The 20,918-nt window shown below is 46.3% G+C and overlaps 1 protein-coding gene across 1 annotated transcript in view; it reads right to left on the reverse strand.

The window, feature by feature from the left end:
- SPTB (spectrin beta, erythrocytic) overlaps nt 1-20,918 on the reverse strand; it is a 127,577-nt gene that overhangs the window by 58,686 nt on the left and 47,973 nt on the right. Inside the window, 1 exon segment of the mRNA XM_019451557.2 lies at nt 9,310-9,508. Coding sequence (XP_019307102.2) covers nt 9,310-9,457 — 148 coding nt within the window. The 5' untranslated portion in view covers nt 9,458-9,508.

Raw genomic sequence — 20,918 nt, forward strand, 5'->3', positions numbered from 1 at the left:
ATATCATGAAGAAAAATCAGATATGAAGCTCATAAATCCTGAGGAATAAATGACTGATGAAATGTTTAAAAATGTGTTGTGTTTTTTTTTTTTTTCCAGAAGCCTGCATTTTTACCAGCATGTAGCCCTAAGGTATAGGTAAAGCTGGTGGTCAGAAAGACAAAAGGGAGAAAAGGCACCATAGGAGGCCCATGGATCACTGGCCTGGGTCTGAAAACAATCATTTAATCCTTTGTAGGTTTACAGCTTGGGATTTCTCCACTTCTCATGTCAGGAAGCCAAGAGCTTAAGGAACCTGAATGAGTGATGCTTTAACTCCCATGAACTTGTGACAACATTGAAGATACAGATGCTAATCCCATGAAGCCTAGCACAGGGGCAGACCCTGAGAGACACATCATAAATGATGCTGGTGGCACAAATTCTACCCTACAGTTTAGCTTGGAGAGGAATTTTTTCTTTCAACCAACCAGCTTTCATCACACTAGCATTGTGAACAGCTAGAGCAGGATTCCCCTACATACAAGATTTAAAACTTAGCTAGCGTTGGTTCTAAGCGAGAACTTTAGGATGCTTACTACATGTCTGCAAAGGCAAGCACAAAGTGCATAAGACTGACTTTAAAAGTGGGCAGAGTTGAACACTAAGATGCTGGTTAACTAGACTGGGGTACGTTAATACAAAGGAAGACTATACAGCCATGAAGATGATAATCTATATGTTTGCATGAAATGATATTCACAATATAGTGCTCAGTGACAAAAATTCTAAGATTACAGTATTATAGATAGCATTTTAATATTATACATATATACACGCAGTCATATTTATAGGCTTGTAAAATATCTATATGGGTCATTAACAATGTCCCCAGTTTTCTCTTTTTTCTCTATTTTTCTAATCTTCTCTATACTAAATATATTTTGTGTAACAAAAATATTTGAAGATATATTTTTTAATGTTTATTTATTTTTTAGAGAGAGAGAGACAGCATGAGCAGAGGAGGGGCAGAGAGAGAGGGAGACACAGAATGTGAAGCAGGCTCAAGGCTCTGAGCTGTTAGCACAGAGCCTGATGTGGGGCTCAAACTCACGGACCATGAGAGCCTGACCTGAGCAGAAGTAGGATGCTTAACTGACTGAGCCATCCAGGTGCCCCTCACCTTATTGTTTTTTAAATAAAATAGGGTCTTTATATATAGTAGGAAAAGAAAACAAGTTATCAGAGGCCAGTTTAAATTTAAAAAAATGTTTTTGAAGAAGGCTAGTTTTGATCTGAGGTTTGAAGATGATCATGGTTTTAGAATGACAGAGAAGAAAGGGGGGGGGGTCTTGCTCAAAGCCCTCAAGATGGAAACTGGCAAATCTGTATGTGTGTGCACACAGGTGTGCAAGTTTGGGGGGTGAGGGTGAAAAGCAATGAACTTCCCCAGAGTAAAGAAGTTGAAGGACAGTCTAGGGAATCTGAACTCTACACTTCAGGTAAAGAAAAGCCTAGAGGTTCTTAAGTAAAGCAACACCTCACTAAAATCTGCTAGAGGACAATGCTTCTAACTTCCCTGTGTAAATGGGATTCAATGAGGAGAGGTCAAGGCACCAGCTTGGAGGCAGCTGCAGAAGTCTCTGCTTGAGGTGACATGGCCCCAGCTGACATGTGAACCATGGAAGTGAAATGACCAGAGCTGATCTGGACAACCACAGAACAAGGGTCTGCTGGCCCACAGCAGGTGAGAATATTCAGAGGCTGTAAGACAGAAGTAAAAAGGAATTCAGGATTTTGATCAAAGAGGCTTAAGAGGCTGGTGGTGGAAGGAAAATGAGAAGAGAGGTCTTGGGTGGGATGCAGAGGAGGAGGCAATGCAGGTCTGAAGGACTTTCAAGAAAGCCCAAGTGCTGTAGCCCCAATGGCACTGGGATGATTTTATGATTTTATTATTATTTCTAAGTTTATTTATTTTTAAGAGAGAGAAAGAGTGTGAGCAGGGAGAGGCAGAGAGGGAGACAGAGGATCTGAAGCAGGTTCCATGCTAACAGTATAGAGTTCAACGTAAGGCTTGAACTCACGAACTGTAAGATCATGACCCGAGGTGAACGCTTAACCGACTGAGCCACCCAGGCACCCCAGCAGCAGGATGATTTCAAATCCCTGGGATTCTGTCCTGGCACTTTCTGCTCTACCTCTCCCCTCATCTGTATAAGTGGCATGGTGATACCTATCCCCTGCTTACTTCAGAGTGGTTAAGGGTCAGTTAGATCATCTGGATAGAAAGCACCAGGTATTGTCATGCATGCAGGTGGTGGTCGCAGGGAGAGATTACATTCACTTAGAACACAAGGCCACAGAAGTTGACATGGTCCAGGACTCAGTTTTAACCTACACTTTATTGAGGAGAGAGAATTTCTGGAGAATCTACTGATTTGCTAAAAATCATTGATTCCCTTTCCCTAAGCCAGGAACCAAAGCTCCGTGGTTCAGGGTGGAAGTATGTGGTCAGCGCTACCATAACAGGAGGCTTCTTCCCAGGCTGCCAGAGGTGGAAAGGCCTTGTGTGCATCATCTGGTTTGAGCCTCTTGTTTTACAGGTGAGGAGCAGAAAAGCGACTTGGCCAAGGTCACCTAACTTGGGAAAGCCCACGATAGCTACAGGAGAGGCCAGAAGAATGATAATGTGAGGATGGACCACTTCTCTCTGTCAATGGCCACCAAGCTGGCTCACACTGCCGTCTTCTCTCTCCCAGACTTTTGCATAGTCTCCCCACAACCTGTTGCCCCCACTGAAGTCAGAGTGACTTTTAAAAACCCAAATGTAAGCATGCCACTTCCCTGTCAGAGCACTTTGATGGGTGTGGGAGTGGCTCCATCCTTCTGGTCCTCTACTGAAGGCCACAGATCCTGTCTTGAGAGCCTACAGCTCTCCCTGCTACAGCTCCCACCCTTTGACCCTTCAACCCTGCCACCCCTTTGCAAATAATCTCCTTAAAAAACTCTTCAGCCACCCCTTTTGAGTTTCCTACTGCTTCCTGCCAGGACCCTGAAGATACCAATGGCCTGTAAGTCCCTGTGATGTGGCTCCTGCCTGCCCCTCCCATCTCCACCCACCCTTCTCCCCATGTGCTCACTCCAACAAGCCCTACTCCTCCTTGGATCAGTTATAGGCTGTAGGTTATATTAGAAACTCCTAATTCTCAACAAATCCTCATGGAATTTATCATAATTTGCCAACATGCATGTATGTCTATATGTACAGAAACACATGTGTTTGTATTTGATCCACTTCCTTCTCGCTAGACTATAAAATGAGATCCCCTGTTGATCTGGTTTCCAGAGTTTGAAGGCTAAAGGGTTTGGAGGCAAAATGCTCCTAGAGACTCAACTGCTACCAGCTTCCTTGCCATTCTCTCTCAGTGACACAATAAAAAAGGAAAATGAACAATTGCTACAGATGCTTGGAAACAACACTCCTGGCACCTCTTCAGTCAAGCAGCATGCAGAGAGCGCCCAGTTGGAGAAGGGGAAAATGGATGCCGGCTGCTCTGGGAGCCATGAGCACAGTAAGGCCTGGTGTCACAGCCTGCCCTTGGGAATGAAGCCAACAGCCCACAGGAATGTCCCAAAGATGGAGGAGGCTATTACCATGGCTCACTCAGACTGCACTGCATGGGGAGGGGAGAGTCTTATTATTAACCTCAGTGTATTAATATTTGAAAAGCATCTTCACAATGATAGATAGCAGTCACCCAGAGAATTGGAACAGCCTTGGTTCTGCAAAGTGTTTTCAAAGAGGAAGAACAGCTTTTATCAAGAGGGAAGAGAGGACAGTGGGAGAAAGTGTTATGTCCTGGGCTGGGGAAACTGCCTTGGACCACGGCACACTGCCTCTCCTGTGGATCTGTCTGCACAGGTAACTAGCAGGTTTATCTGAACAGTGGCCTGTCTCAGGAAAGCGGGTGGGGGTGGAACTCATAATGGCTGACCTCCGAGGAAAAGCTGCTGAGCCAATTATTTTTTTTTCTGACAGTACACTAAAATGATTGTTGCTGATTATACATATTTCCATGAATAGTATGTCTCCCCAATATATAGTTTCTACATAGAACTCCATTTCGTGTTTTGAAATTAGAGAAGAAAACATTAAAAAAAACCCCTCATTAATGATGCCACCTTTGTTCTCACAGGTAGCTTAACAGAGATATTCAGACCATTAACACCTGATGCCTTGGTCTCCAACAGCTACATCTGAACTTGTCAACTTAGTAGGCTGCCAAGAAGCTGCTGAATCCCCACTCCTGTACCTTCCCCACCCTGCCCGCCACATACTGTGGTGAAATCCTGCTCTCTGAAAGAAATCATTCACCCTCTGGACACAAAGCCCTTCTCAGGAAACTGGGACACCTGGAATCAGTGTCATCCTGGTGCCGGTGGAGAAACAGGCCAAGCATGACCTTTTGCCACCAAAGTCAGGAATCAGCCGATACTACCTTCTCTGTGAAGTTTCCAAGGAGCCAACGTGGGTGGGAAGGGAGCGGCAGGGTCTGAAGGCACCTGTCCTAAGGCTCTGATGGAACATCTGCCAGTCACAGAACTTAACCTTGGGGCCTGGGCAAAGTGGGTCTGGAAGATGTTCAAGGTTCAAAATGGCAGCAACTCTGTGCTTCAGAGCACAGGGACATAGCCTGCTATGCACCTGCTGCCCTGTTGTGTCCTCTGAATTGTCTTCAACCAACCTCACCACTTGACCTCATCTCCAATCTAGTAAGAAGGCAAAGACAGAATGCAGAAAGGAAAGGCATTTCTAGTTTGAAGCATCACTTGGATTCTGACTTAAAGGCAAAGCCAGAGTGGGCTACACAATTTTGTGCACTTTGTTTTAAAAGAATGGCTCTGGGGGTGCCTGGGTGACTCAGTTGGTTGAGTGTCGGACTCTTGATTTTGGCTCAGGTCATGAGATTGAGCCCCACGTAGGGCTCTGTGCTGCTAGTGTGGAGCCTGCTTGGGATTCTCCCTCTTTCTCTCTCTCTGCCCCTCCCCTGCTCATACGTGTGCACACTCTCTTGCTCTCTCAAAATAAACATAAAAAAATAAACCAACAAAAAGTGTTCAAAGGATGGCTCTGTGTTAAATGGGCCACAGAAGATGATGAAGGACACATTGAGCCCTCTCCTCACAGATCGTCTCAAGAGTCCCTGCATTGCTCTCTGTACCATGACCTTCCAGATGCCTCTGTGCTCTGAGGAGCTGGAAGTCATGCAGTAGGTGGCACTTGGGATGCCCAGATTTCAACGTGAGTGCATGGGTAAGGCAGGGGAGGCCAGGGCACAAGGTTTTATCTTTTGGGGGCATCTTTCTGTTGCATTCCTCCTCTGCCACTTGGGCCACACCTGCCCCAAGTCACTGGGGTACACAGCCAGGTGCAAGAGGGTACACGTGCAGGCAGAGGACCCTTCTGGGATGAGGAGAGAGAGCACCAAGGGCAGGCATTCTGGCTGGTAAATTCCCTGCAGCCTGCAGTGCTTCATCCCTCATCCAGACAGCCACAAATGTTTACCAAATGGCTCCCAGTATGAAAAGGGGGGAGGACAGGAAAAGGGGTGTGAGTGAAGATGAGGGTGGCTCTAGGAGACACTGGAAGCCTTTCTACCAAAACCTGAAGGCTAGAACTGCTTGGAGGGATTAGAAGGTGAGCTTTTCAACTGCTTCCCTTCCTCTAATCTTTCAAAGCAGGTCCTAAACGTAGGAAGGTACCAAAGGCAGTCATCAAAGCAGAGAACGGCCCCTGTTCAGGAAGAAGCCTCAGGGTGACCCATCACTTAACCTCCTCGAGTGCTGCCAGCTTTAGAGCCTGACACTGAGAGCTAACATCTGCCAGGGACCTACTGGGCAAATATTCCTGCTGGGCCCCCACCCTTTCCCTGGGCACTGCCGAGGTCAAATCCATCCCCTATTTGCAGGAGCCTTCTGCAGCACTTTCCTGCCCACCTCCCCCTTCATTTCAGTCAGGCTGACCCACAGTGTCAAATCCACAGTGATTCATTTGGAGAGAGGTCAGGTATTTGTATACCAATGTGGCAGTTTCCACACGGAATAACCAGATGGTTTGTTTATTTCAGTCCAGGGAGGAAGAGCTGGGAATTATTTGAAAGGCAAAATAGGGAGTATTTCCTCTGGAGCTGAGAGGAAGTTGACTTAAGGGGCAGAAAAAAACGGAGTCCTGTTAACCAACTGCAAGATTTCTAACCACAGGTCACTATGTGGAGAAGGACCCAGAGAAGCCACACCCGGAAGGACATCTAACCAGCCTCATCATCCTTTGGTTTCTTGGTCCTTCCAGGTCACCCAGCTGATGGCAGAGACACAGCTGGGATCTTGGCTGGGCAGCCTTAAAGAGAAAGATCTACACAGCATGGGGCTTCATCCCTGTGGGCACTGGGTCTCTGGAGACCGAGCCAAAAGCCGCAACACAAGCATTAGTGGAGTTTCCCCTGGTCCCTGGCTCCTTCTTCCAACCCTGGCCTTCAGAAACAAAGGAGGGTGGGGTTAAGAAGGAAGAAACTGGCCCTGGAACAGGTCAGGATAACTGGAACTGTGACTGATGATCATGAATGTCTGAAGTTAAAAGAAGGGACAGAAAGATATTACTAAGATTTCCTGTAAATACTAACATTCACCTAGTATTTTATTACTAATAAAAAACTTTCATAAACTTTATCTTACTTGATCTTCACAAGACCCTTGGGAAAGAACTACTGTCCCCATTTTATAAAACAGGAAATTGATTCAACCATCCTCCATACTAGTAGCATTAGAGGGGACAGTAATGCCTTCCTTGCCATCATGTGCTTAGGTGTGGGGGAGTGGCTGTGGAGAATGCAGAAATGATAGGAACTAGAGGTGCTTCTGCTTCCTCAGCCTCTTTGGAAAGGCTGCCAAGGCAGCCCCAAAGACAACACTGAAGAGAAAAACATCCAGAAGTTAAAACTGAGGGAGACAGACAGCCCCTTTCTCTGCTCTGTCTACCCACTAGAACGGGTCCATCTGACCTCTCTACTTTGGACGCTCCCACAGCTTTCGCTTATCCCACAGCTCACTCAGAGTGGACTCTCAGTAAAGTCAGTAGACTGACTTAGGTTTCTGTTTGTTTTTTAAAACCCTGAATGGATCCTAAACTTCCATGGTTACTTGTTAGCCAGATGTTCTAAATTGTTAAGGTCCAGGCATGTAAGTCTATATGCTCGGTGGTCCCCCTCTCCCCTGGGGGTAATTCAGATTCTCTGGTAGACGAGATGCAAACTCTTGGTGAGACACAGGCAGGGCTGTGGAACTTTTTTCTCCAGTAACCTGATCAACTTACTTTCACCAGTTTTCTAACCTGATCAGACCTGGCTGCCATTCATATAGTCCAACTGGATAAAGTTGTACCCCACCTGCTTGTCAAGATCCCATGCACCCTTCAATTCCTGAGGGCCTTCTCCACAAATGAGTCCCCGATTCCTGAGTCTCCTCCTTTGCTCTCTCATTGCTATTTAATTATATGCCTTTCCTACAGTTCTTCTCTAATTGTACTTGTGCTAATTCATTATGAACATTGTTCATTTCCCTAGTGGATCATAAACTACTACTTACAGACAGATACTGTGTTGAATTCATCTCCGTGGTTTTCTCTGTCTGGTCATGGGGTTAGCTTTATACATAGTAGGGGTACAATAAATAACTATTAAAATGGAATTTTCCTCGGTTTCTTAAAAAATAGGGTATCTGTAAAACATATCAAAGGATCCCTGCACAAAGACAGTCCCACTCCTCATACTGTCCTTTGACAAGACATATGGAAAATGGAACCCCTCTCCCTCCACCTCTATCACCAGGGTCAATGTAGTCAGGCCCAGCTGGCACGCAGATAGAAAAAAGGTAAAACCAGACTGGCAAGACAAGGGTTCCTAGTTTGCTTATTTAAAGAGGTTAAGATTACATAAGCAAAGCAAGGAATGAATTAGTGCTATTATCTGTCCTCAAGGGAAACCAAGGAAGGAATTTTTAAGGGTAGGGAATGCAGAGGAGGGGGTGAAGGAAGAAGAAAGGGAGTGTCTCACAAGAACAAGAACACAAAAGCTGATCGCTGAGATGTGAATGGATTCCCCATCATGACAAGGGAATGAGACACCCCATTCCTTTTAGTGTAAGGTAAGCCCAGCTACTCCTAAGGTGAAAGGTCACTATGGTTCCCCTGCTCATGACTCAAGGTTAGCTGAAGTTGGAGGCATCTGAGAGCAGAGTGGAGGGAGAGAAGGTAGAAGAATACTACTAGAAAATTCAGATAGGGCCACTAAGTGATGATGGTACACTGGGAGAATCGCTCCAGAAAGTGCTTATGGGCGAGTCTGGGTTCTTCTTACAAGGTGAAGATGGGGAAAGAAGTCTGATTTGGGTTAATAACTGGTGGAGCAGATGATGGAATCTACCCCCAGCCCTCCCACCCACACGCTATCCCACAGAACTCAAACTTTCTTTATTGGCCAAGGACTTAGTGTCCGAATATAGCTACCCTGGGCCAGGCTCCAGGGAAGCAGTGGTCACAGGGGTTGGCGGGAGAAGAAAAAAAAAAAATCCCAAGAATCATATCCCAGCCAGCAGGGGGAGGACAAACTATTTCTGCTGGAGATTTAAGATCTCCCCCTCCCTCCCCTTCTCTCTCTCTCTCTCTCTGTCACACACACACACACACACACACACACACACACACACACACACACACACACATGCACACACACAGAAATCTACTATGAATCTAAGTAAAAATCTAATTCCAGTTTAAGGATAAGAGGTTTAGTCTAGAAAATCCTGCTTCCTGAGCCAGTGTGGGGAGGATGTTACCTGTTCTCAATGTCCTATCAAATCACACTTTTCTTTTAGGACAACAGAGAGGAGGATGATAATTTCTCTATCCAGAACCAGGCAGGAGATTGAGGTGCATAATGAAGCTGCACACCCCTCTGCCTGGCCATCCAGCCCCTCAGACACTCCTTTGCCCAGACTCTCTCTCAGTTCTCACTTTGGCCACAGGTCACTCAGGACAGAGGCAGAGGGCAGGGCCCACCTGGCACCACCTCCCACCTGGGATGAACTAGGGCATGCCTGGGAGCCTCTGCTCCCTCCCAACAGGGCCAAGTCTCCCTGAGCCACACAGCCATGTCTCCATCACCTCCTGCCAGGGCTCACGCCAATGCACGCAGAAGGCTGGCCACAGGCAGGGAGGGGACTGAACCTTGGGACTATGAGACCGGCTTCTCTAACCCCCATGGCCCCAAATGGTACCTGCCAAGGCCTTGATCCGGGACCTCTCAAAGAGCCTGGCTGAGCTGTTGTCATTATCCAGCTCATCGTCCGGGGCATCCCAGCGGGCATTGATCCGGCTGTACGGTGGCTGGTTGCCCACGTTTTCAAACTCCGTGGCCGATGTCATGTCAGCAGGCTCTCAGCAGTTGTGCCTGCCTCAGTCTTCATGGAAGGGTCCCTAGGGGGGAACAGCAACACAGTCAGAGGGTTAGCTACCTCCCCCTTGGACTTTTTCTCAGGGGAAACTTATTCGGAGCATCCAGCAGGGGTAGGTCCTTGTAGGAGGAGCACACCGTGCCATCTGCCGGGCCATGCTTCCCACCTGGGGTCTCTGGGTTATAGAATATTGCAGCAGCAGCAGTCGCCGCCGCCGCCACACTGTAACGGCGACAGTGGCGGCAGGGATGGAGAGCTGCAAGCAGAAAGGGTCAGGACGGCCAGCAGGTGGAGACGTCAGTCGCAGCAAGCCCGCTTCCTCCAAACCTGCGGCTGAGGCAGCTGTGGAAGCTTGGGAGCTGGAGAGGGGAGGCTCTCCTGGGAGCCAGGGGATGGGCGGGGTGGGGGATGGGGGTGGGGTGGGGAGAAGAGCAGCTCAACCCTGTGGACTGGACCAGGACCAAACCTGGACAGGAAGGAGAGGTGAAAAGTTGGAAGTTGGCTGAGTCCCACTCAAACGTGAATCAGTGGGGAGAGAGATGAACAGGAGATGCCACTGATGCCACCAGCCCCAGCAGCTGTGCTGGGGAAAGTATACTCCTCTCAGAGGCTGCCCAAGATCCCTCCCAGAGCTTTCCCAGCAACAAATATTTAGAAAGCTGAGCTCTTGGTTTTACCTTCTCTGAAGTGCAATCAGGTGCGTGGACAAGGTTGAATCCCAAGACAGACCGAGGCGCCCAGATGAGACTGCTGTCCTATCAAGGCTGTCAGCACGATGGTGGGGGTGGTGGCGAAGGGCTCCCACGGACAGCGGAGCTGTGCGTGTTCATCTATGCAAGGCACATGGGCATCAGGAGCACTGTGTTCTTACTTGCCTGTCATTTATCATGTTTGCTCATTCATTCATGATTGACTAAAATATGTACCAAGACCCAACTAGAGGGCAGACACTATGCGAGGCAATTCTGAGTAAGACAAGAGGTGCCCTGTCCTCATAGAATTTATATTCTGGCCGTAAGGCACCCAGTGAAATAAGCAATTATAGTAAGGTGTGCTGTGTGCCACCGCTGGGAAAGAATAGGGAATTGTGGGGTCTCATGGCAGGGCTGGATGTCAGGATAAGGGAAGCATAAGGTGGTTCCCAAAGGAAGCTCAGAAACATTCCGTGAAGGGATAAAGGGGCAAGTCCAAACAAACGGTATAAAGAGCAAGTGCAGGGTTCTGAAGGTGAGAAAGACCGTGGCAAAATTTAGGAAACTTACAACGTAACTAGAGGGTGAGGGCAGAGTCAGGGAGACAAGGGAGATGGGAGACTAGAGGTGCAAGGCTAGGGCCTGAATGTTGTGGGCTTTTGGAAAATGACTGTCTTTCATTCAGCCTTAATTTCCTCTCCAGTACCTGCCATTCAGGCATCTCCCCAGGGAACTAAAGGGATTCCAAGATCAAGTCTATAAGATAGGACAGGGAGCCCAGAGCCTTCATATCCAAGAGAACAAAATGGGGTGGGGAGGCCATGAGGCAGACAAATGACAAGTGTGGACAACCAGTGAGCTGTGAAGTAAGCCACTTCCTCTATGAATGTGTGCACACTCACACATTCGTATACATACACCCCAGCACACACACCGGTACTGATATCCCACACACACACACAAACAGATGCATGTTTGATGAAGAAATGATGCAAGCTCACCAATCCAAGTGTAAATGCAGTGCTGTCGCCCTTATTTTTCAGACACAGAATCACTCCAGACTCCTTTTTCCCCAGTCCAATTAATCAATCCCACCACATCCCTTCCAGGTAAGACAGGAGCCAGAATTATCCATCTTAATTGCACAAGGAAGAAAACGAAGGCCTAACACAGGATGAGGGCTCCCCAAGGTCATCTAGGGAATTACTGCTATGGCTAGGGCTAACGGCCAGGCTGTAGCCTGATTCCTCCCCTTCTACCAGGCAGATTTTTAGGGAAGCAGATTCGATTTAGGTGAGAGAAGAACATGGCACACGGGGACAGAAGGTATTCCCCAGTGTCCAGGACTTGACAAAGGTGTTTGCTTCTCAGGGAAGGGGAGATATAAGGTGGGGAAGCCAGTCATGACTCCAAACAAAGCATGCCCTGCAATTCCAGGCCTGTGCCCAGGAAGACCCTCATCCCTTACACAGCCTGTCATCTTCCACAAATGGACACACGAGTTCCATGGCTGAGATTTCTCACTCAACTGCTTGGGCAAAGAGAGCTGGGAAGGACTCCATCCCCCCCATGCCTTCCCCCCAACCCCTGCTTCCCTGAAGGGGAGTGACTGCTGGCTCCCAGCTCCAAGCAGGACAGAGACTGACAGGCTGACCACCTCCTGCTGGCCTGCAAGCCTGTCCAGTGGCCCCTGAGAAGGGCCGAGCTGCCAGACGCAGGAGGTGAGGTAAGATCAGATCCCGCTTGCAGGAGGTAACCGGACCCTGGCTCTCCTTCTTGTCTTAGGCTATTTTTAAGAGCGGCTGAGAGAGGCCCAGGCCATGGGCTGGTGGAGGGCGGGGGGGGGGGGTGGGGTGGGGGGGGTGGGGTGGTGGTCAGTGAGATTACCTTTGCCATGGCTCCGTAAATAAGTCTGCCCCAGAAAGATGAGCCTGAGCAGGCACACCAGCAGGCCCAGCATTCAAGACAAGATTGATGGCCCTGGGTGCAGAAGAACAGCCACTAGACAGCAATTCATCCTGCTTAAAAACGCCATGCCTCCTGCCACCGTGGCTCAGAGAAGGGAGCGGTCAGGCAGCGGCTTGGCAGGGAATGTGATAAAACTCACATTTATGTCTAAATACACAAGTCTAGGGTTTGGGGTGAGGGGGTTGTTTTGTTTTTAGGAGGTCAGGTCCTCGAAGGCAACCACCAAGGAAAAAAGATGCAGAAATGAAAGGGAAGCCCTCTTCCTCTTGCCCCATAGCTGTGCCCACCCCGGTGGCCTGCCCAGATGGCGTCCCTTCAGAGCCAAGGGAGGCGGGGGTAGTGTGCTCGGTGGTTTAGCAAGGGGAGAATCTCACAGAATCAGGTGTGAGAGGCAGAAGAGAAGAAAATCTTAAAATGGGAAAGCTACAGATGGTTATTCCAGGAACACAAAAGCAGAAACAAAACCCCAAACAAGGCCTGGAAGGTCATGGAAATGACAAGTTGGTATCTGAGGGGAACCTGAGGGTCAGGTAATCCGGTCACATTTTTTAGGATATAAGTCATCTATGCATCTAGAATGGGCCTCCATTAAGTATGAAAGACAGCAAGCACCTGGCTAACATTAGACCTTAAGCTGCACCTCACCCCACTGCCAGCAAACCCAGGAGAAAGGACATAAGTAGCTCCTTGTCATTTTACTCCCCAGTTCACCCTCAAGTTCCTAAGAAGCTTCTCCCAACCCACCAGACCCTTGTCAAAGCGGAGGTGGGGCTTCTCTGGCCTGTGTGACTCTGCCTGGGAAAGCCCACCTTCCCTGTCCATTTGCCTATCACAGTGGGGCAGGCCTGTCTCCCAATGTGCAGTCCAGAGGCTCGCCCTCACCTGCTGAACTTCTGCCACTAAGGCCAGGTTATATTTTGATCAGCATGGGTTCCTAGAAGACTTGCCCACAGCTCAGAACGGAAAAGCTCATCGGATCGTACAGGGCACTCACTCACAGAAGGAGTGCCTGCTTGGTAAATGGATTTCACAATATCACCGCCACAGCTCATAGCTCCACCCTTCACATTGTGCCCAGGACCTCATCCGCTTCCGAGATCGGGTGTTAGTCTCAGAATCTCAGCCTCACATGCTATGCCCAGGTAATCCCTGGGGCAGCTGGGACCCCAGCAAGTGGCAGCAGTGACAACAGCAGCAGCAGCTGCTTCTCCCCCCGCCTGCAGGGTGCTGCCGGAGCCCTAGCTAGAGCTCGCTTCAGGCTTCCTGCAGCACTGAGCAGGAGGCTGGATGCACTGCCCTTTTCTTCCCCACCCCATCTCCTCTTCCCTGGCTGCTTAGATGAGAAGCAATAAAGCCCAAAGGTCTACTTCAGGAGTGGGAAATGGGGGAGGGGAGAACACAGGGTGATGCTGTTCTTCCTTCACAGGGTCACAAGTCACAGGCTGTTGCAAAGGCTTAGATGGAGTCTTCCTTAAACAGAGAATTTGAACCCATTCTACCTTTAACTTTCCTTCTAGTTTTAAGGTTGGACTTTTCACTTGCTTCCTATTTTGTCCTGCCCCTTGATGCTATGCCAAACCTGCTTTTAACATATTTTGATACTATGGCAATCCAGGTCAGGAGATTAAATCCTGAAGTCTCCCTGGTAACTTTCCTGCCAGTGCATTTACTAAAACAGAACACCCTCCTACTCCATCTGATCATAATCTCACTGCATATTCCCAGATACCTTAAAGAGCAAATACATACTAAAACAGCGTGAGAACCAATGAGACGCCCAGTACAGAGTACACTAAATCTATCTTAAACCTTAATCTCCTCCCACCCCCAAGCTCTAGTCTAGCACCTCCAACTGTCTACCAGATATCACTACCTAAAAATTATAGCTCAGTCTCAATATGGGTAAGTCTGAGAACATGGCTCCTATGACAGAACAGGGGAGTTTCTGGACCATGGGGTGACAGTGAGGCCCAATGAGGTAAGCATGACACCTGTGGGTGACTTTTCCAGCAGAGGGGGACACCATTGGCAGTGCCAGCACCAAGCTGCTTCCCCTCCCCAGAGCACATGCTGCTTTTGCACACTCTGCAGTTCCCATCCTAATCTGCCCTGGCCACCAGTCCATCAGTGGCAGAGTATAGTTAGGTGTTCTAAAAGGGTCAAGATTCCTATACAGGGTTGCCACCTTCAAGGATCCCCATGTACTTGCAATACCCTGGCCATTCGAGTCCACAGCTGTTTGGTAAGGCCTTACCCAGACCCTTCTTCTCCAGCTTCTGTCACTAGGCAGGGACTTTAGGCCCACATGTCACAACTTGTCCACTCTCATCATGGAAAAATCTCCTACTAAGAACTGGCTCCAGTTATGCTGCAGCTGCTGGAATGGGAGTGGGGGTATGGTGGGATCATGATCCCAACAGTTCTTATAGGGATTTGGTTGGAGAACAGGTGCAGCTTAGCACTGATAGAGGGCTGATAGGGCAATCCCTACATCTTAACAGCATCTATCAGCACCTCACATCCTACACAGAGGCAAATGTCCACTGGGAGTGATTAAAGAAGACAGGAGAAATGATACTTTTAGTATACATAGTTTTCAAAGACTATCCTCTACTGGGAATCTTGGGCTCAATATCTATCTACATTTACAGAAAACTGTTACAACCCAGTCCTACCTCTTATCTTTACTAACTCACTTCTTTCAGGATAACTACTGGCTTCCTCTCCCAGAATAAGTAATATTCTATGGTATTTGAATGAAAAGTTGAATGCCCAATTTATTTTCTTCCACAAAGACTTTTCCAGAATACTCACAGTGGCCTCTCTCTTGTTTTTTAATGGTTATTTTTGAGAGCGACAGAGACAGAGAGACAGAGTGTGAGCAGGGGAGGGGCACAGAGAGAGACAGGGAGAGAATCTGAAGCACGCTCCAGGCTCTGAGCTGTCAGCACAAAGCCTGAGGCGGAGCTCGAACTCATGAACCATGAGGTCATGACCTGAGCTAAAGTCAAACACTTAACCCACTGAGCCACCCAGGTGCTGCATGACCTTTCTCTTCTTCAGTGAAAATTGTCAGGGAGGTAGTAAGATCTCAATTTTGGAGGTGGTTAAAAGTAAGTTGAAATAATAGATTTGAAATAATCGTTGAGATATTTCTAATGAAGTAACTGATTCAGAAAAATATAAAAGAATAAAATAATTATATAAGTCAATGGAGAACTATACAATACAATCAAGCTCCCAACGCTTGAATTCACTGATGAATCTTAGTATCATTAAGAATAGGACAGCTAGATACTGGGTGTCTCCTGAGATGATACAATATGAAGAAAATCATGACCATTGACATTCTTGTCAAAAAAGTTAACCTCAATCTGATCAATCCTTAGAGTTAAGTTCCCATTACAGGAATTATAGGAAACCAAAAGACAGGTTAAATGACAACATGAGGAAGCAAGAGACAGACCCACAAGATGGGACATTCTGCAGACAACTGCCTCCACTTCCTCAACAAGTCAATGGCATTAAAACAAACAAAAAAGGAGGTGAAAATAGGAACTGTGTAGATCAAAAGAGACTTAGAGATGTAATAATTAATACAATGTGTACCTCATTTGGATCTTGATTCAAGTGCTACCAAAACACATTTGGGGGACAAACAGGGACATCTGAATTATAGACTCAATATTGGATGATAATCAGAAATTATAGTTAATTATGCTAGGTGTGATCATGGCATTGTGGTTATCTAAGAAAATAAATGTTCTTTAGAGATGCTGAAGAATGTACAGAGGGACAGGTCATGCCATCTGGGATTTACTTAAACATGCTTCAGCAAAGTGGGGAAGAGATGAAGTAGGAAGCCCCTACTAACTGCTGACTTTGAATGATTTACACATGGGGGGGTTCATGACGCTATTCTCTCTACTTTGGTTATATGTATGAAAATTTGTACAATAAAAATGTTCATTTATTATTAAAATTAAATTTTGTCAATTTTATTTAAAACAGTCATATGCCCTAGGTACAACTGGAACATAGAATAAATGTCAACTCCTTTACCATGCCCAGCATGGTCTGGCTTCTGCCTCCCTCTCCAAGCTCATCTCCCCATACTCACTAGATGCAACCTGCAAATCTTTCATTTCTTCCAACCTGCCATTTCTTCCCCAGTTCAGGCTCTGGTGCATGCTATGCCTTTGGTCTGGGATACTTTCTGGACCACCTTTGCATGTTTGGCCCTTCAGGTCTCCTCTTAGATATCATCCCCTTGTGGGAGACCTCCTGAGCACCCTGTCTCAGGTAAATCCTTTGTCAGCTTCAGTCTGTGCATCCTGCTTGACCCCTTCCTAGCACTCATCATAACAGTAATTACTCATACATCTATCGGTCTGTGTTTTTGCTTCCTCCTGCATAGACTATAGGTTCCTCACAGGCACCAGCCATGTCAGTCCTACTCATGATTATATTCCAGTGCTTAGCTTTGTGCTCGGGACACACGGTCATTAAATCAATATTCTCCTCTTAGGGACCTAAGCTCAAGCTCTGGAACCTCTTTAAACCCCTCTGTCCCACCATATTCCCTGATCCAAGCACTACTTATTAGGCACTTATTTATTCATCACCAAAGCCAGTCATTATGCCTCTTTACAGTGTCTTCCTTTTGTCATTCCTTTATGTTCTAAAGCCTCTATTTCACTTCAGGCCCTTATGACTTCCCACCTGGACTTGTGTAATGGTCCATCTCTGTCGAGGCTTGACCCCTTCAATCTATCCGGAATGGCCCTTTTCATGACTACTTGCCTCTACTCTGTAACAAGACCATCACACAGTCTACCAAAGCCCCACACTGTCCAGTGCTGAGCTCATACTTTCTCTTAGGCTAAGTCTGCTCCAGCCAGGAAGGTACACACGTCTCCCAACCCCCACCACTGTGTCAGATGCCTCTACAACTGTATTTGTGCCACACTCCACATGCTGAAATTTAGGCATCTCTCCTCTCTCCTGGCAATTTAAAACAACTTTCAAACATTTAGAAGCACAATATACAACATCGTCTTGGAATCTGAGGTGAGGTCACCTTTCTCCTCCTACCCAACCCCATGGATTATTCACTGCCTGTACATCCAAGTGGAGAGGACAACGGAGATGGGCTCAAGGAATGCTGATGGTGACCTGTGCACAGACTTCCCCTTTTCAGTGCCACATCCTCCTGAATCTCATTGCTATTTTCAAGTGAGGCCAGATCTTCGTTGTCTCGCCTTCTGTCCATCCTTCCAATCTTGGGAGGAAGATGAATCTTTAGTTTTTTTCTCCCATCCATCTTCATTTTAACATGCTCAAGTCTTTCCCATCTTAAAATTTTTTTTTTCAACGTTTTTTATTTATTTTTGGAACAGAGAGAGACAGAGCATGAACGGGGGAGGGGCAGAGAGAGAGGGAGACACAGAATCAGAAACAGGCTCCAGGCTCCGAGCCATCAGCCCAGAGCCTGACGCGGGGCTCGAACTCACGGACTGCAAGATCGTGACCTGGCTGAAGTCGGACGCTTAACCGACTGTGCCACCCAGGCGCCCCAAGTCTTTCCCATCTTAAATAAAACTCTTACTTGCCATATTTTCTCTTCCTCTCAGAGTCAAATTTCCTGACAAATGTGCCAAGAATATGAACAGGTGACTTACGAAAGAGGAAATAAAAAAGACTAAAAGCCTATGACTAGATACTCAAGGTTATTACTGACCCAAAAAATACAGATTAAAGCAAGAAAGAGATCCTATAGGCAAACATTATCAAGCTGAATAATGTGAAGTGTAGATGGTGATATGCAGAGTGGGAACCTTGTACCCTGCTGGTAGGAGTGTGAATTGGCCTAGCCATTCCAGAGGGCATTCTGCCAGTTCTCAGGAGGCAGGTTACATATCTGCAACTCTGTTCCTGGCCTTATAGACCAAAGAAATTCTCGTGCAGGTCTGAAAGGGGTCATGTGCAAGGATGTTCACTGCAATATTGATTATGGGGGGTGAGTGGGCAGGTAGAAATAACCTCTGTGTCCCTTACTGGGGGATGGACAGTAAAATGTAGTGAATGCACACATTGAAGACACATGGCAGCACTGGAGAATCTTAAAAACACAGTGATGGATAAAATAAATAAGAAACATAATGAGATCTATAACACACCACCGGAAAAAAAAATTTTAAATAAATACAAAACAATACATATAAGACCATATTACAAATAAGAGGCAAACTCTTAAACACATGAAAATGGCCACCTCTAGATTGGAATGAGGGGAATGGAGAAGGTAAAAGAAAATAAAAGGAAATCAACACCAAAAAAAAAAACCCCAAACAATCCGATTAAAAAATGGGCGGAGGACGGGAGTAGACATTTTTCCAAAGAAGACATACAGACATATGAAAAGATGCTCAGCATCACTCATCACCAGGGAAATGCAAATCAAAACCACAATGAGAAACCACCTCACACCTGTTAGAATTGCTGAAATCAAGAAAGACAACAAACAAGTGTTGATGAGGATGTGAAGGATGTGGAGGAAACTTGGGCACTGTTGCTAGGAATGTAAACTTGGGCACTGGTGCAGCCACTGCAGAAAACAGTATGGAGGTTCCTTAAAAAATTAAAAATAGAAATGCCATATGATCCAGTAATTACACTATTGGGTATTTACCCAAAGAAAACAAAAACACTAACTCAAAAAGGTATATGGATCCCTATGTTTACTGCAGCATTATTTATAAGAGCCGAGACGTGGAAGCAATCCAAGTATCTATCAATAGACAAATGGATAAAGAAATGTCACACACACACACACACACACACACACACACACACACACACGACTATGAAACAGCCATAAAAAGGATGAGATTGTACCATTTGAGACAACATGGGTGGACCTGGAGGTATTATGCTAAGTGAAATAAGACTGAAAAAGACAAATATCATCTGATTCATCTCATAAATAGAATCTAAAAAAAATGAGTAAACAAGCAAAAAGCAGAATCAGAACTCTAAATACAGAGAATAAACTGGTTGCCAAAGGGGAGGGAGGTGGGGGCTTGAGCAGGATGGATGAAGGGGAGAGGGAGGTAGGCCTCCAGTTACAGAAGGAGTAGGTCACAGGAATTAAGAGCAGAGCGTGGGGAGTGCAGTCAGTGATATTGTGACAGCAAAGTAATGAGACAGATGGTAGCTATACTTATGGTGAACATAGCATAATGTATAAACTTGTCAAATCACTGAGTTGTGCACCCGAAGCTAATGTAACATTGTGTGTCAACTATACTTAAATTAAAAAAAGACTTGTTAAAAAAATAAAAGAAAAAAGAAAAGTCAGTCAATCAACCATGAACCAACCAGGAGAGGGGCGTTTCCCTAGAAAATGAGATGATAAACTGAGATGTATAATAACCTCTGCTCCTAAGGTAAATATAGATATAGTATATTTACATTCATGAGAACTTCCTCATCTATACGACACTCACTCTTCAATTCACTGAAATCTGGTTTCCCCCATTCACTTCATGAAACTATTCTCTCCAAAGGTCACTGACACCTCCCTCTTGTTGATTAAAATCATAGATGCTTTTCAGGTCTTATCTCGACTTCTCAGCAGCATTAAGCTCTGTTAACCATTCAAAAAATTTCCTGAAGTTGCATCCTTATCTTCCAGGACATACTCCTTGTCCTCTCTGAACCTTCTTGTCCTTTCTCCTTGGTCTGCTCGGTGGGTTATTCTTCCTGTATCTCTCACTTGGATGAGATGTTCCCCAGAGTTCAACCCTGGGTCCTCTTCTCCTTCTTCCTCTGTCTACACACTCTTTTAGGCTATTTCGTTCACTCTCATGACATCATGACCTGAATTACCATCTCATGCTAATGGCTTCTGAATCTATCTCCTCAATTACTGTCCATCAATCCAATTGCCTTCTGAACATTCACCCGGAAGACCCACAGGCCCCTTACACTCAACATGATCCCCAGCTGAAAATATGACCATCCCTGTCCCAGTCTTTCCTGTCATGTTTCTCATTCACCAATATCCCAATGGTCCAAACCAAATGCTGGGATCATGTTCTACCCCTCTTTCTTTCCCAGTATCTCACTAACTCATTCCCCTCAATGTCTCTCAAATCTCTATTCTCTGTCTCTACTTCTCCTCCTCACTTCTGGCAACCATCATCTTAAGTCAAATGGTTTCCTTTTGATTTCTTTGGATCTATATTTTCCCTTTTGTCTATTGTATCAATCTACCCTCTATACTATAGCTAGAAATATTATCTTAGAATACAAATATGATGATATCATTTCTATACTTTAATAGCTCTTCTTTATCTTGGAAGAAAGTTTAAAACCCATAAAAAATTGAGGTCAAAGCCCTTCATGATCAGTCCCTTAACTGAACACCATTTCTATCCAAACCTTCTTCCCAACTTCCCCAGTCTTACATCCCCACCATAATGAACTCTATTCGGATCCCTGGCTCTCTCTGGCCATGTTATTTGCACACACTAAGCCCAGAAAACTCTCCCTCTTCTTTGGAATAATTTCTTGTCTTTCAGAACTTATCTTAGTCATCACTTCTTTCAAGAAACTTCCCCATCTCCACCACCATCCCCTGCAGCTGTGGGAGGCAGGGGTGATTCTTCTAGGTTCCCATCACACTCAGGGCTCATGTTCATCAAAGTGCTTAACTACGTTGTAGGATGATAATCTATTTCTCTTCTTTCCCAGTAGACTGTATGCTGC

This window comes from Panthera pardus, unplaced genomic scaffold, assembly GCF_024362965.1.
Source record: "Panthera pardus isolate Hobbes unplaced genomic scaffold, ASM2436296v1 HiC_scaffold_24, whole genome shotgun sequence".
Taxonomy (NCBI): domain Eukaryota; kingdom Metazoa; phylum Chordata; class Mammalia; order Carnivora; family Felidae; genus Panthera; species Panthera pardus.